Source organism: Gouania willdenowi, chromosome 5 (assembly GCF_900634775.1).
Source record: "Gouania willdenowi chromosome 5, fGouWil2.1, whole genome shotgun sequence".
NCBI classification, from domain to species: domain Eukaryota; kingdom Metazoa; phylum Chordata; class Actinopteri; order Blenniiformes; family Gobiesocidae; genus Gouania; species Gouania willdenowi.
In genome coordinates, this window is record NC_041048.1 from 41,816,345 (window position 1) to 41,832,481 (window position 16,137).

The 16,137-nt window shown below is 37.3% G+C and overlaps 1 protein-coding gene across 2 annotated transcripts in view; it reads left to right on the forward strand.

Annotated features, from left to right (window-relative positions):
• The window catches only part of fhit (fragile histidine triad diadenosine triphosphatase), a 186,647-nt gene that overhangs the window by 155,487 nt on the left and 15,023 nt on the right, over nucleotides 1-16,137 (forward strand). For both annotated transcript variants that reach the window (XM_028448097.1, XM_028448099.1), the window contains exons 4-5: nucleotides 2,840-2,869; nucleotides 10,543-10,611. In XM_028448097.1, coding sequence (XP_028303898.1) covers nucleotides 2,840-2,869; nucleotides 10,543-10,611 — 99 coding nt within the window. The remainder of the gene's footprint in view (nucleotides 1-2,839; nucleotides 2,870-10,542; nucleotides 10,612-16,137) is intronic.

The window sequence follows — 16,137 nt, forward strand, 5'->3', positions numbered from 1 at the left end:
ACTGCTAACGCCCAGGGTGAGCCAGAGAGAGGCACCAGTAGACCCCTTCGACGCAAGTCTGAAAAAGGATGGACGGACGACATTGATCTCGAAATTTTGACTTAATTCTCCACATTTCGACTTTAATCTCGACATTTTGATTTTATTCTTGATTTGCCCAATGTTATTTTCTCTAATCCACTTCCATATGAAACAAACTCCAAATCTTTTTTTTTTTTTTTTTTATTTAGTCGTTTTTTTCGGGGCTGGATTTTATCTAAACACAGGCAACAGGATGTTATCAGCCTGCTTTAGCTTTTATGTCAAAATAGTAATTCATCTGAAATCTAAGTCGTTCAATATAATCATAGTTTGTTAGATTTTTCTATGAATGAGCAGATAAACAGATATAAAATCAGATTAATGTCACTATCTATGTCTCTTTCTGTTGGTGCGATACAGGAATTACATTCCTCTCACTCACTGGACTGAAAACTCAGTATATTTTTACCTGCACAGTCTTTGTGAGGTATTTTAGTATTTTAAAAAATAAAAAAAGCTTTTCATTTTCCTAACCTAATAGAATGTGAGATGTACCCTGAGCTCAGTGGGAGTTTTCAGCTCCATGAGGGGAGCTAACTGAGGGCCAGACAGGCTCTCATCTCAGACTCAATAGTCTGCTCTGCATAAAGGGTGATATATATGCTAATATCAAAATAGCACCTAGCTCGCCCCCCCATGACAGAGAAAATAGTTTCACAGGTTGGCAGAGAGTCAATGTCGTTTTTCTTCATGTTGAGGTGATAAGATGTGATAATAGAAGATGACTTATGACAGCCACCGCTTTAAAGCAGATCTCACTGTGGGGTGGGGGGGGCACCGCCCCCGCTAGCCCACTGCTAATGTGAAAGCTATTAATAACGCACAAATCAAGATCAGCAGAGGAGTGACGGAGAAAAAAAGAAAGCGTCCCGGGGGGGCGAGCTAACAGTAGGAAACCTCATTATTCACTTATACAAAACTCAGTCAAAGACTTTAAATCTTTACGGGTCGGATCGGTTTGTCCACGTCACACAGAAGCTGATTGGACGGAGTTTGGAAGAGAGTTTTATTGGTTTTAATCAGGTGTCGTCTTGGACCAATGGACAGAAATAACAATAAGAAACTTTCATCTGTTGGTTAAAGCGAACACTTGTCATCCTCGATGCCATTTCCAACTCTCAATACATGTAGTTTTTCCTGTTTTTACGGGACTCCACATCCCACAATGCAATGGGCAGAACTTTTCCGACAGTAGCTGTGTTTCCATTACTTTTGGAAATGCAGAAAATCTAAATAGTTTCATAAAAACTGGCAATGGAAACGCCTAAATTTTGAAATAACACTCAAATATCGCTAAAAGGTTTTTACGATTTTATGAGGAGGTTTTTCTGATGTTTTCATATTGAAATTTGTTGTAAAAGCTCCAAAACATCTTCAGTGGAAACGTGTTTAAAGCACATTTATACTTTGTGGAAACACGTAGATTTTATTTTGTGAAGAACTGAAATGGAAACATAGTTAATGTCAATAAGGGTGCATTCACACTGAAGAATCCTAGAGCAGTTAAAAAGCTCCGATAGTCCGCTTCGTTTGGTCAGTGTGAACACGTCTAGAGCGGTGGTTTCTGCTGTAACGTTTTGTGTGTTTGAAGTGATTTTTGTGTTCTTTGTTGTCCTTTTCTTTTATTTGTCTGTCATTCTCTAGTTCTAGTGTAATAGGGAGGTTTGGAACGTCCATCTTCCTGCAGAGAAATCTTACGGAATGAGATTTCACAGGAGTTTTTAGGCTCCTCAACAACCATCAATGGAAGCACCTTCAAAAAGCAATTTTAGAAATAACCCTTTAAAAACTGTAATGGAAACACAGCTAATGCCAATAATAATGTTTACAATAAAGATCAAAACCAACTCTTGTCTTTATTTGATTCAAACATTATCGACTCAGCAGCTTTAAAGAAGATCAGAAAAAACACAAATGACATGTTAAGTTCAGCAGAACAGTAACAGTCATAGTCTGTAGAGATATTGAATTAGAAAAAAACATGTCGACATAATTTGTAGTTATAATAATTATAAAACAACTATGATAAATTCCCCTTCACTGCTGTGGGTAAAGTACAGTAACTAAACACCCTCCAATGGAACTGCTTTGAAACAAGTGTTGAAGAATTGAATGAAGTGTATTGAGTCGACAGAGAATAGAAAGTTGTTGATTAAAGTTCTTCTCTTCATAAACACAATCACATTTGAAAAGCAGCAGCGCTATGTATTACCTTTGCTAATCGATGTGTGATATTAAATCATAAAGCGCAGCGTGTACGTGTCGGTATACATGTTTATGATTGGTGTGTGTGTGCAGTGTGATTTTTATTGCTTCTATAAGGAGTTCTGTTTTATTGACTGTCTCTGAATCACTAGAGTTAATCCAGTTGTGGGAAACACCAACTCATTTTTCCCAGTTTCACTTTTCTTCTCCGTCTGCTTGGCTTATACTTATATATTTATTTCACTGTATTGTTTTATCCTTTAACTGGAGCTATGGTGCTTTATAAAGAATAAGAACGTTGATTTTTTTTAGTTTTAATATGAGTCAAGCACGGACAGTTTCATTGGTGTTTTACATTAGCATATAATGAGATACGCCTGTATATAAAATAGCTGAATTATTGATAGAGAATGAATATAAAACAAGCTTATTTGAAGGAGAAAGGTGAGCAGAAGTGAGCTCCTCTAAAATTCACATCTCTCGTTGAATAATTAATGCACGTTTTTTGTGAATTCACAGCACTTTTCTAACGAGCTCTTTGTCTTCTCGACAGGACGGACCCGAGGCAGGACAAACTGTGAAGGTGAGATCCTCATTATTCACCGTCACCAGTTACACATGCTTAAATAATCATTGGATTTCATTTGCAGTGTTAAACTCTCTGACCTATCAAATATACACTTTAGTCCCAAGGGGGAAAAATCCTTCTCAGTGCAGCCTGGGGGGGTGGGGGGCGGAGCTATAGGCTTCATAGGAATAAAAGCTGAACAAAAGTCTTTATTTTATCATTTAAACAACCACTTTCTAATACATCTGCTAAAAATACAAAAAAGGAAGGAATCTACAGCTTTATTTATTATGCTTCATACACATTATCCTGTGAACAGTGTGTTGCCATGCTCCAACGGAGAAAGTCATTCATGTCAAATGTAAATTTCATACTTTGAATAACAGTTTTTTTTTTTATTTATACTCAAGTTATTACCTAACTCAGTGGTTCCCAAACTGGGGGGTGCACCAGGGGCCAAAACCATCCCTTTAGAGAAGCCAATTCGGCCTTTCTGGAGAAAGTAAAAATGACAGTAGAAACATGAATCATTGCGTGAATTTTACACTTGTCGATATCTCATATGGTTTATATCCCATGATAGTCTTTTTCAATTTTTTTTCATATAAAATCCTGGAACTTTCCTCAAATTTTTCCACAAAAGAAATCCCCAAATTAAATACAAATTCATAAAATAATTGTCACTTATTGTTTGAATAATATTGGTGCCCCTCATAATTTATCATTTATATGTTATTTATACGTGGAAGTCAAAACCTAGAGCACATTAATGTTGAAATGTATCTTTTCTCTACCTAAAATCTGAGGCCCACTTAAAGGCACACTGTGTAACTTGTGGCCACTAGGGGCGCTAACCTGTAACTTTCACATCAAGCACCCCTAGTGGCCACAAGCGGTGCAGCACTGTCGCAAAAATCAACAGTCAGTCAGTCGAGCCAGCCTCCCTTTCCTTTTGATTGTGTGTGCAGACAGTAGTTGACCTGGAACGTTGGGATAACGATTGGTCGGGTTGGGGTGCGAAGAGGGGCCGGGCTCGTGGCGTGGCTGGAGGAGCAGCGTCGGTGGCGTTCCCCCCTACTTCCTGGCCTCACCGCCTTCATCGGCCCCCTTCGCCGGAGGTCAGCGCGACGGCTGGGGCCGGTGCGGACGGGTGACCCGGCGCCGGGTCCCTGTAGCCAGGTCTCGATGTACGGGTCTCGGAGGCCTCCTCAGAAGCAGTTTTAAACGTTTTGCTGGTCTCGACCATGACAGGAGTCGATCAGGCAGAAAAACAGCAGCAAAAGCCTTTTAGCTCCATGAGTATATCAGAGCCTGTGGTCACATGACTGCTGTAATGTGAAACGTTCTCCAGGTCACCTGACTTGGCCAAAGACGGCCCGTCTCTCCAAACTTACATGGGTGGTATTTCAAGAGGGAAGCCCCGCCCACAGCACTGATACTGTCAGTGCTGTAGATTGGCCTGAGGAATCATTTAAAATAACTCAAATCTTTAGCTCACAAAGTCTACGTTGTGGCTTTAAGCTCAAACTGGTCCGTATTTGGCCCCTGAACTAAAATGAGCTTGACACCCCTGATTTAATCTGTAAAATTCCCCTTAATAATAAAATGTTTTTATCAGTGATCATGTGAACGCTGCCAATATTTTGTACCTTTATGAAAAGTGAATTAAGTCAGATATACTTTAAGTGTCTTTTAATTCCTTCCAAAGGTGTAAATAAGTTGTTTTAGGTTGTCCTTCTGAACTGTCTAGTTATATTATATATTATATAACTACAACCATCCTGTCTGGAGTAATGTTCTAAATGTTTCCTCCTCGTCTTTCACTTCATGTCTCCAGGGTACAGAATCTGTTTTTCCAGACCTTCATTTCTCTCTTTTTTTTGAACACTTTTCATTTCCTGTTGTTGAAATCAAAAATCTTTCATCTTCAAACTCCAAAATAAGACTTTAAATGCAGATCAATAATGACCACGTACAGTGGTATGATCCATTTCAGTAGATTTGAACTCATCTCTGCTGACCTCAGGAGCTTAGTGCACCTTTATAAAAACACATGTTCTGGGATGAAAATCAGCAGAAAACGAGTGATTCAAACGTCCTCCCGTCACGTGTAGCGAGTGGTTTTCTCGCTGACTGTGGCTCTGGTGTGACGACAGTTATCAAACGTGTTTCTTACTGTGAAGTCAAAGCCATGTCTGCAGGCTGTGGCCTGCCTCCATTTCTCCAAGAGTTAGAGAATGATTTCAGAAGAAAATGTTTCCATGGAGGTTTTTTCTGTATGAATGTAAAAAAAACTGCTTTAATATCTTGTTTTCTTGCCTTTAATTTCCTATTCCTAATCAATGAGAACAACAGGCGCGTTGAAATTACTTTCCGTAGAGATCTCGTTGTGTGAGATGTATGGTATTTTAGTGTAATAAATGTTTTCCTGACACTTCATCAGAGCACAAAGACTCTGAACCCAGTATGTTGTATCGTATTGTGAACTCAGCCCTAGGTATTTGTGTTCATGATATTATTTTTAGGGCTGTCGCTTTAACGTGTGAATTGAGAATAATTAATTACAGGAAAAAAGAATGCTTTTATTTTTTTAGTGCTCCAAACAGCGCAGAACTTTACTCATTTCAAGTGTTCCTGGTATACCCATAATACTGACGCACAGACTACAATAACAAGACGGGAGAATGTGGAGCTGCTTGGCTTTGTTTACGTTAATTTTGGCTTTTAAAAACAACGGATGGAAAACTAAAGCCTAGTTCTGTGTGAATTGTGCAAGAAAGAGTTTGTCTTATTTACGGAGCTTTGCAGCCTTCACTGTCACCTCAATGCTAAACATGTAGCAGCTAGCACGGACAGCTAGCATGGACAGCTAGCATTTACAGCTAGCACAGACAGCTAGCATGGACAGCTAACATGGACAGCTAGCACAGACAGCTAGCACAGACAGCTAGCACGGACAGCTAACATGGACAGCTAGCACAGACAGCTAGCATGGAAAGCTAGCATTTACAGCTAGCACAGACAGCTAGCATGGACAGCTAACATGGACAGCTAGCACAGACAGCTAGCACAGACAGCTAGCACAGACAACTAACATGGACAGCTAACATGGACAGCTAGCACAGACAGCTACCATGAACAGCTAGCAAGGACAGCTAGCACGGACAGCTAGCACGGACAGCTAGCATGTAGCAGCTAGCACGGACAGCAAGCACAGACAGCTAGCATGTAGCAGCTAGCATGGACAGCTAGCACGGACACTCGGACAGTGCTAACTGCTACATGCTGCACGCCATGACTGACAAATAAACAAACTCACTGAATAAATATTAATATCTGAAGGAGAGAAAAAGCAACAGTTCGGTGTCAGAAAAGTGTTCTTACTGTTTATTAATAGACTTTACACTGAACTGATCAGCTATGTTTGATCGGCTGTATGTGTATATACGTATATATGCATATGTGTGTATCCATAAAATGAAGAGTCCGTCCTTTAGACTGCTCTACTGTAAAGTGCCTTGAGATACCATTGGTTATGATTTGGCGCTATACAAATAAAAGATTGATTGATTGATTGATTGATTGATATTTAGCATTTTATGCATTTAATGTGATCAGCTGTAATGTCTTAATATGTTGTTCCGATCAATTACATCATTGTCACTTCCTGTAGATCCTCCCATTGCATTGTTTTATCATCTCATTTAAACTGAAAAGTTTCTGTTTTACATGACACGACTTTATTTCACTCACATTTGTGCACAAAGGTGAAAACCTTCATACCGGACATTTCTGTCTGTTTCAGGGCGGTGGTGTGTGCGCCCCACCTCCGCTGCACACAGGGGAGTCTAACTTTGCTATCCTCAGTTTGGGGGTTAACTCACGTCAGTCATTGGGTATGACGTGGGACTCCGCTTTAATTCAACGGCTTTATTTGGCCAATCACTAAAAACAGCATCCAGCTGATAATCAATCTGCTCCATTCCAGTTTATGATGCGCTAACTTACAGTGCTACATATGATGTATTTTCTGTAATTTGTAGATTGATTAAAGTACACATTAATATGACACGTAGCCCTCGGACTATAGTCTCAAACACAGAGGAATGTAAATGTCTGTTTTAGTTAAAAACAATCAATAAATGACTTTATTACATATCAATGTTTTGATCTGCCACAATAATGTGATTTTAATGAAAATACCTCATTAAAGGCGTTTCTCAGCAATTTTTAGGTGCAAATGAAAAAAAGATTAATTATATTTAGAGCATGATTGATTAGTCACACATTTTTTATTTATTTTTTTTATCTCTTGACAGCACTGGGTGTTTTAGTGTTAAAAATGTTTTCCTGACATTCTTCATCTGAACACAAAGTGTTATTTTTTACCTCTTTATCTTTGATGCTCGTTGGGATTTTTGTTCCACTTTGGATTTTTGTGTCGCTTTCTGCTTGAACTTTAGTCGCCTCTTATTTTGAAAGGACTTTGTTGTGTCCTTTCATGAAAACAGATGATCCAAGTTCATTCACCACACCTGCGACTATAGCACTTAGCCACGCCCCCCACCCCCCCAGCACCCAGCACCCATCTATCACCCAGGTTATTGCGATCAGGTTCCTGCGCGGCAGCAATAAAAATGCGTCTGTGATTGAATAAAACGAAGGCGTTTTATGAGGCAGAAGAAAACGCGCTCTTATGAACTGACTCCTGCACTTTCTAAAGCGTGAAACTCTGAGCGATGGAGCTGAATCTCATTTTCGTCTGGTGGAAAACGCAGAGTGATTGTGGTCATCTATCATCAGCTGACTAACTACACATTTGCATTGTTTGCTCGGCTTTTCCTGACATTTTTATGTGATAAATGTGTAAAAGTTTACAGCTTTATATGCATGAAATACAATTACATTAAGCTACTAAATATTCTCTCTCTTAGCCTTCAATGTTGAAAAGTGAGATTCACCAGGTGATCTGTTTCTATGGACAAATATTTACTTTGTACGCAGCTTTTACATAATATTTACAACCAAGATATTTATATGAAGATTAGTGTAGCCCATGGTGTCAAACTTGTAGTTCAGGGGCCAAATACGTACCAATTTGATCTCAAGTGGGCCACAGATTTTAGGTGGAGGAAAAAAAGAACAATTTTAAAATCTTTGTGCTCTAGTTTTCAATATCAGTTTAATTTTCTTAAAACATTATGGATTTTCTTGTTTGTGAGAATTTTCAAGATTTGTTGAAAAGTTTACAAATATTTCCACAATTTGAATAAAATATTGTGGATTTTTGTTAAATTAGTGAATTTGAGACATCTACAACTGGATTATTTGGTAATTTACACAATAATTCATGTTTAATTTTTTTACTTTCACCTGCGGGCCGAATTGGATGTTCTAAAGGGCCAGATTTGGCCCCCGGGCCTTGAGTTTGACTCATGTGGTGTAGCCTAAAATTATTCCTAGCAGGTGGCGTTCTTTTTAATGAAACCAAATGACAGTATGGCGTTCTATCACTACACCAGGGGTGTCAAACTGGAGGCCCGTGGGCCAAATCGGGCCCACCAGAGCTTTCTGCTTGGCCCGCAGGAGGATTTTGCTCAGAATAAAAACTGCAAAAAAAACATGAAAAATCATTTTCATTTTATGGTTCAGTTCAAAGTTTTTCAGTTCCTCTAAATTAATTGATTTTACAGATTAATGCAGAAGCTTGTGATCTTTCTATTCTCACTATTCAAGTATTTCACTATTTTTTAATCACAAATTGTTCAGTTTAACTCAATTTGTTCCTTAAACCCTGCATTTTTTTTATTTACTTATAGTCACAGAAATTCCTATAAATTGCCATTTTTATTTTTATACTTTTTTTTAAATAATGCAAAATCGATAAACCTTCTTTATATACTGTGAACATGTTTGCATTACGCCGAAGTATAAGTAACAAATGTAACAAAAAGCAAGTTTTAGCTGATTTAGGACCCGTTAGCATTAGAGATGCTAACAGGAAGCTAACACAAAGAGGTTAAATTTTATTACATTAATATTTATTGTGATTAATTGTCATTGAACTTTAGTAATTGAGATCATAAATATAATTAACTTTCTGAGGATAAAAAAATAATTGTAATTTCATTGTAATTGGAAAAACATCAGGTCACTGCAATTGTAACTGAATTGTAATTGAACATGGATGATTGACCTCACCCCTGGTGCACACACACACACACACACACTTATTTAAAAAAAAACGTTGGTGATAAACAGCGTTGGCATCGCCATGGCGACTGTTGAGCTGCAGAAGTTTGTCTCACGGTTGATAAATAATCCAAACTTTATGCAGATGTTATCCATAAATAGGAAACAGACGCCTGCAGACAAACCATCTACACAAACACAAAGATCTAAATCCAGTCCTGCTCCATAGTTTCATGTGTTAATAAACAGTGAATGAAACACATTGTGATTTTTATGGACTGATGATACAGACACGAGGCCCCGGGCGGCGCCATTAGACGGGGAATGAGAGCATGGATACTGCAGAGAGCAGCCATGGTGGGAAAATAAAACACATCTACCCCACAAAACATGTTTATTTAGATTTAATATTATATTACAATGTTACTATAGCAACAACAACAACAACAGCAGAGCATCGTTAGAATAAAAGTCTAACATCTGATGGTCTGAACTGGTTCCCGTGGACAGGAGGGTAGTAACTCCCTCTACCTTGTTCCTCACCCCCCTCACTGCCCTCTCTTTATAATATCATGTTTTTGTTTTTGTTTTTTGTTGCAAGAATAAAACATGCAAAAGTTATCACAAAAATATTCCACTGCATACAGTGTTAACCTTTGATAAATAACTAAATAAATACATAAATGAATGAATGAATAACTACATAAATAAATAAATGAGTAAGTAAATGAATGAATAAATAAAATAAAAATCTGATATAAAATCTCAAAGATAAATACAGACGACAGATTAGAGTTAAGTAATGCTTCACTTGATCAGTTTTTGTAATAAATTAAACAATCTTTAAATGTTTATTTTAACTGAAACAATGTGATAAATATGTTCAGGAATCACTGATATACGAGTTTTTAATCTGATTTTAAAAACACAGAAAGTGGATTTTTGTTGTTAAATTCTACAAACATTTAAACTGTAAAATGGAACAGTGTAAAATTAATGATTTATGTCTGCATCTACTTCACATTGAGCAAAACTAATTTTTTCACATATTATAAACAATGTTTTATTATTTTCTGTATTTTTGACGGTTGCACTTTTACATTTGTTTTTTTTATGCAAGTGATTAATTTTATTTAGTTTATGATGAATTATTAAATATGATGTTACCAGTACTTGTTCTCTGTTCAATACATTTAAAAATGTGTTATTTATCAGGATTATTTAAGGAGAAATGGAAAGTTCAGCTTTGTTCAAAGTGGGGGACATGCACAGCAGCTTGAGAACCACTGAGTTAGCATGTTAGCATTCATCTGTTAGCATGTTAGCACAGTAGTTCCTGTCACATATACCTAAACTGCGTGTGTGTGTGTGTGTGTGTGTGTGTGTGTGTGTGTGTGTGTGTGTGTGTGTGTGTGTGTGTGTGTGTGTGTGTGTGTGTGTGTGTGTGTGTGTGTGTGTGTGTGTGTGCGTGTGTGTGCGTGTGTGTGTGTTTACAGCATGTCCACGTGCACGTGCTGCCCAGGAGAGCAGGAGACTTTAAACACAACGACAGCGTCTACGATGAGGTAAAATTAATTAATTTAATCTGTCTCATCATCAGGAGTCAATGAATTACGTCAGTGGTTCACAAAAAATGACTCTGCAAATCCACTGTACTAACAAACAAGCAAAACAACAGAAATACACAAACATTACTAAAAGCTCTTTGTTCTTTCCTGTATTAATGCTCATATTGGTCATTATTATAATGCTGACATGAATGTTGATCATGTGACATTGTCAGAATCAGAAATGTTTTAATGGCCATGTACAGTTTTAAAGACAGTACAAGTAATTTGTCTTGGTAGTTGGTGCACAAAACAAATAACAAAAAAATAAATAAAAAACAAAGAACAACCCAGCAACAATAATAATAATAATAATAATAATAATAATAATAATAATAATAATAATAATAATAATAATAATAATAATAATGATAAATATAAATGATGAGGGATAAATAAAGGATAGATAGAGAATAAAGGATAAATAGGATAAATATATATATATACAGTGCAGCAGATAATGTCATGGAGGTGGTGATCGGGTGATCGGGGGGGGGTTCAGTGGGTGACTTGGGGTGTGTTCATGTGGATGGTGGCAGAGGGAAAGAAGCTGTTTTTGTGTCTGGAGGTTCTGGTCCTGATGGACCTAAACCTCCTTCCAGAAGGGAGAGATTGAAACAGTTTATGACTGGGGTGGGAGGAGTCGGCCACAATCTTTCCTGCACGCCTCAAAATCCTGGAGGGGTTCAGGTCCTGGAGGGAGGGCAGATTGCAGCCGATGACCTTCTCTGCAGAGTGGATGATATGCTGCAGTCTGGCCTTGTCCTTGGCCGTAGCTGCAGGTACCAAATGGTGATGGAGGAGCAGAGGATGGACTGGATGATGGAGCTGTAGAAGTTCACCATCATCTTTGTTGGAACACTGAACTTCTTCAGCTGAGCTTTTTGTCGTGGCTCCACTGTGTGGAAGTTGCCCACCTGGGCCCTATAGGGGACTAAAACACCTCTCAGATGGCCATACCAGCCTGTCATTGCCTGATCCCGTTAGATCTCTGAAGCTAAGCACGTCTGGGCCTGGTTAGTAGTTGGATGGAGACCACTGAGAATTCCAGGTGCTACAGTGGGGTGGCAGTCACTGCAGTGGTATCTGTCATTGTGTCCTTGGGCAAGGCACTTCACCTACATTGCCTAGTATGAACGTAGTGTGTGAGTGAGTGTTGGTGGTGGTGGGAGGGGCCGATGGCGCACTATGGCAGCCTCGCTTCTGTCAGTCTGCCTCAGGGCAGCTGTGGTTACAATAGTAGCTTACCACCACTAAGTGTGGAGTGAAAGAATAATGCCTTAATTCTGTAAAGCGACTTTAGGTGTCTATGATAAAGCGTTATATAAAATTGATGCATTATTATTATTATTAAGGTACACAGAAACATTTATCCCCCTATTTTTTATATATAGATTATTTTTTTACTTTTTCTCCTCCATCAATAATAATCTGTGGCTCAACTCTTTAAAATACAGAAAAATGCGAAGTTTAAATTCTGAAATGAGCAAAACATTAGAACTACTGTAAATGAATGAATAAAAAAAAGCTTAAATTCAAAGTTAACGTTGGACGAGACACAGAAAAGAGTTTAAACACTAATAAATAATATATAACATCAGCTAAGGGGAACATGGGGCGATAAAGTTTGTGAAACACATTATAATAATAATAATAATAATAATAATAACAGTAATAATAATAATAATAATAATGGTGTTTTGTATCTTTTGGGTTTGAATTCTTTAGATCAGTGTTTCTCAAACTTTTTTGGATTGTGACCCCATTAAATCCTGTAAGGGCCATAAAAATACTACTTTTAATAATAGTGATATTTGTGTTTAAATATTAAGATTTTTCAGAATGATAAATTTATCATAATTCATAAGTTTATCTTTTTTTTTTTAAAGAACTATTATTTAAATTAATTCAAAATTTTTTATTTTTTCAGAAATTTCAGGTGAACCAATTTAAACTCCAGATGACCCCACATGGGGTCCCAACTCCAAGGTTGAAAAACACTGATTTAGTGGATCCTAAATAGATTTATTTCTTTATTTATTCATTTTCCTCTCTCTCATGTACCCCCTGTAGTGCCATCATGTACCCCTAGGGGTACACGTACCCCCATTTGAGAAACACTGCTTACGCGTGAACACATCAGAATTATTTAATGTGAAGAGACTTTTTTATCTCTTACACACACACACACACACAAAATTAAAAAATAAAACAATTTTTTAGTTTTTTTATGGATTTTGAGTTTTTTTTTTTTTTAGTCTTTTTTTCTACATTTTTCAGGTTTTTTTTTGTGATTTAAGAAAAAGTGATTAACTGTGTAAAATGTATTTATTTTATAATTAATCATGATTAATACGATAAAATCCCAGCTCTAATATAAAATTATCTTTATTACTCCCACAAAGAGGAAATGTGCAATAAATAACATATAAAATAATGATATTATATTTTGTTGTTTTTCAGTGATTTCCTTAAAGGTAAAAATGTAATAAGTTATGATGTGTTTAGGAGGATATAGTGATATATAATGACATATACAGTACACTGAGCCTGTGGATTCCTCCAGCTGAAAAAAAAACACAATTGACTCCTAATGAAGTGCTTCACCTGTGGCTGCTAATAACGTTAATTAATCATGTGAGAAATGGTTCTCGCCCCAGGAGGAGAAACTCTTCACTCCAACGCTTTGTGGAGAAAGTGAAGGAAAAACCTCGGAGGCTGTTTTTCAGTTTGAACGTGACATTTTGAATATATAACAAGAGAGTGTTGCAGCAAATCAATATCAATGAGTGCAGACTAGGATATGAATATTCTAATAAGTACATGTAATAATTCAGCTTGGAGGGAGCAATGATAATGTGTTTCCACTGCTGCTAAAAACAAATAAGCTTTGTTTCTCATTTGCATTTCATCACAAGCTTCAGCATTATTAATATTTATATTTTATATTTTACATTTTCAAGGTTGCAAACAGACCTTTTATTTTTTCTTTAACGCACTGAATAATCAGCTCATTGTTTATTGGACAGATTCATCTTTTCTGTTCATAAAGACAAAACATTGATTTAAACTGTTTTCTGACATTAGTTATCATTTAGTGTTGAAATGTAACGATAATAAGAACATTCATACAGAAACACAATCAGTAATCAATGAAACAATGACTGATCAGTTCATTAAGTTAGAATAATAATAATAATAATAATAATAATAATAATAATAATAATAATAATAATACAAGCATTATTCTTTATTTCACCAAGAATATCATCTTTAAATCAGCTTTACATCTAAACAACTGTTACCTCTGCGCACACACACACACACACACACGCACACACATGTTAAGGAGTCATTTGTATGTTTTGTTTCTTTTTTGTGTTTTCATGTTATTTTTGTGTATTCTTATAATCATATTGTGTGTTGATGTTTGTGTGTATTTGTTTGTTATGTGTGGTCTGGGAGTATTTTTGTGTTTATTTTGTACATACTTGTAGTTTGTAGAGAGAACATTTTTAATTTTTGTTGTTTTTACGTTAAACGTTAAACCAAGGGTCACATGTACCATCAGGTTAGTCCTACGTGTACAGTGACATCTGTTGTTTAGCATCATGTATTAAAACTCTGATTAATAATAGTTTTCATCATCAGGACAAAGGTTTAGGTTCATTCAGGGAAATATTTCCCTCTATGTTAAAGCTTCACTTTGTCAGAAAACTAAGCGTCTATAGAAGTCTAATAAACATGAGGTCCATAGGTAACTTAGGGAACTTATGTCTTCTGACTACGTCCATAAACTGATCACCTTGAATAAGAAAAACCTAAAGTACTGTTTGATACATCAACTCTATGGTTTGTCCTGCTGCTCCTCTCTCACCTGTGTGCTGTAAAGCCGAAAGCAGTGATTTTTGTCGATAAAATCCAGAATATTAACTTCCAATGTTGTCGTGTTGCACACCTGGTGCTGTTGAGGTCGTTCCTTATGAGTGGTCCTCTTTTAGCCCCTATGTCTCAGCTCTGAAAACCAGAATGAAGTGTGTGTCCGATGTTCTGCCCTGTAGACTGTTTGTCAAATTATTTGATGTCAGTTTGATCAACGTTTCACTTTCAACTGGTGTTTTTCACAGTTTTTTTAAACACCCATGTGTGGAACCTTCTCTCAAAAAACCTAATCTAGACCCAACAAATCTGAAAAATTTCAGGCCCATTTCAAAACTTCCGTTTTTGTCCAAAGTGTTGGAGAAGGTGGTCTCTGATCAGTTGGTGCCCTTCTTGGACAAATACAACATTTTTGACACTTTTCAGTTGGGTTTTTGTAAGCATTCCTAGACGGAAACAGCCCTGCTTAAAGTGTCTAGTGATATTATGATGTCTGCAGACTCTGGAAAATGTCCTGTCCTGGTTCTGTTAGATCTCTCGTCAGCGTGGTTCTTCTCTTACTTATGGGGGAGGAGCTTTAGTGTCTCTGCAAACAGATCCTGTCAGACGCTGTAGATTTGTTGTGTGGGGTTCCCCAGGGCTCTGTTTTGGGCCCCATTTTATTTTTACTCTATGTCCTTCCATTAGGAAAAATTATCCAGCACTTTAATGATGTTTCCTATCATTTTTTTGCTGATGATATTCAGCTTTATTGCTCTTTTAAGACCTCTGAGATCCAGAATTTAAAGGTCCATATCATTCTATTTTTCACCATCATCTCTGTTTGTTCTAAGAACTCCAAAAACAAAGTATTTGAGGTTTATTTTCACAAACTTTCCTGTTTTCCAGAGTTTTAGCCTCTGAAAAGTCACTTTCTGATCAACTCTACACAAACAGGCTGATTTACGTCCTGCTTATGCATATTTATGAGTGGGCGTGTCTATAGACGGACACTGACCTCCTCCTCCCCGCACGGTGACGTAGGACCAGAGGAAGCCCCGCCCTCCTCCCACCCACTCTGTAACTGAGCTCATACTGCTTTATAAACACAGACAGAGCATGGAGGCGGGGCGTTCACCTGTACATACATAGACTGTAGAAAATACATACATAGCACTGTGCAAAGGATGTTGAAATGCTCATCTTTGTGGGCGTGTCTGTTTACATGTCAATCACAACAGAGAGCTTCCTGGAGGCGTGGCTTCTCCAGCTCAGTGCTGTGTCAAATTTGTCATCAAAGTGTGAACGTGTCATCAAATTGTAGCGAGGTGTTTGTGTTCACCCTGTAGTAAGAAAGGAGTAAATCACCCTTTAACTAACGATTGATGGAATCAATGAAAAAACACTTTGATCATGTGTTTGAAGCCCTAATAGTATTTTATCATGTTAAAAGCACAGAAAAGTTAATTTAGTGTAACATGGACCCTTTAAGCTCTCTGTTGAAATGTTTTGCGTAAGTTCTCTGCAACTGCAACTCAGACAAAACGGAGATGCTGGTGATTGGTCCTGATGACATCATCACAGGGATTCACCAGTTTCTGAGTGACCTGAGTTTGTCTCATAAAA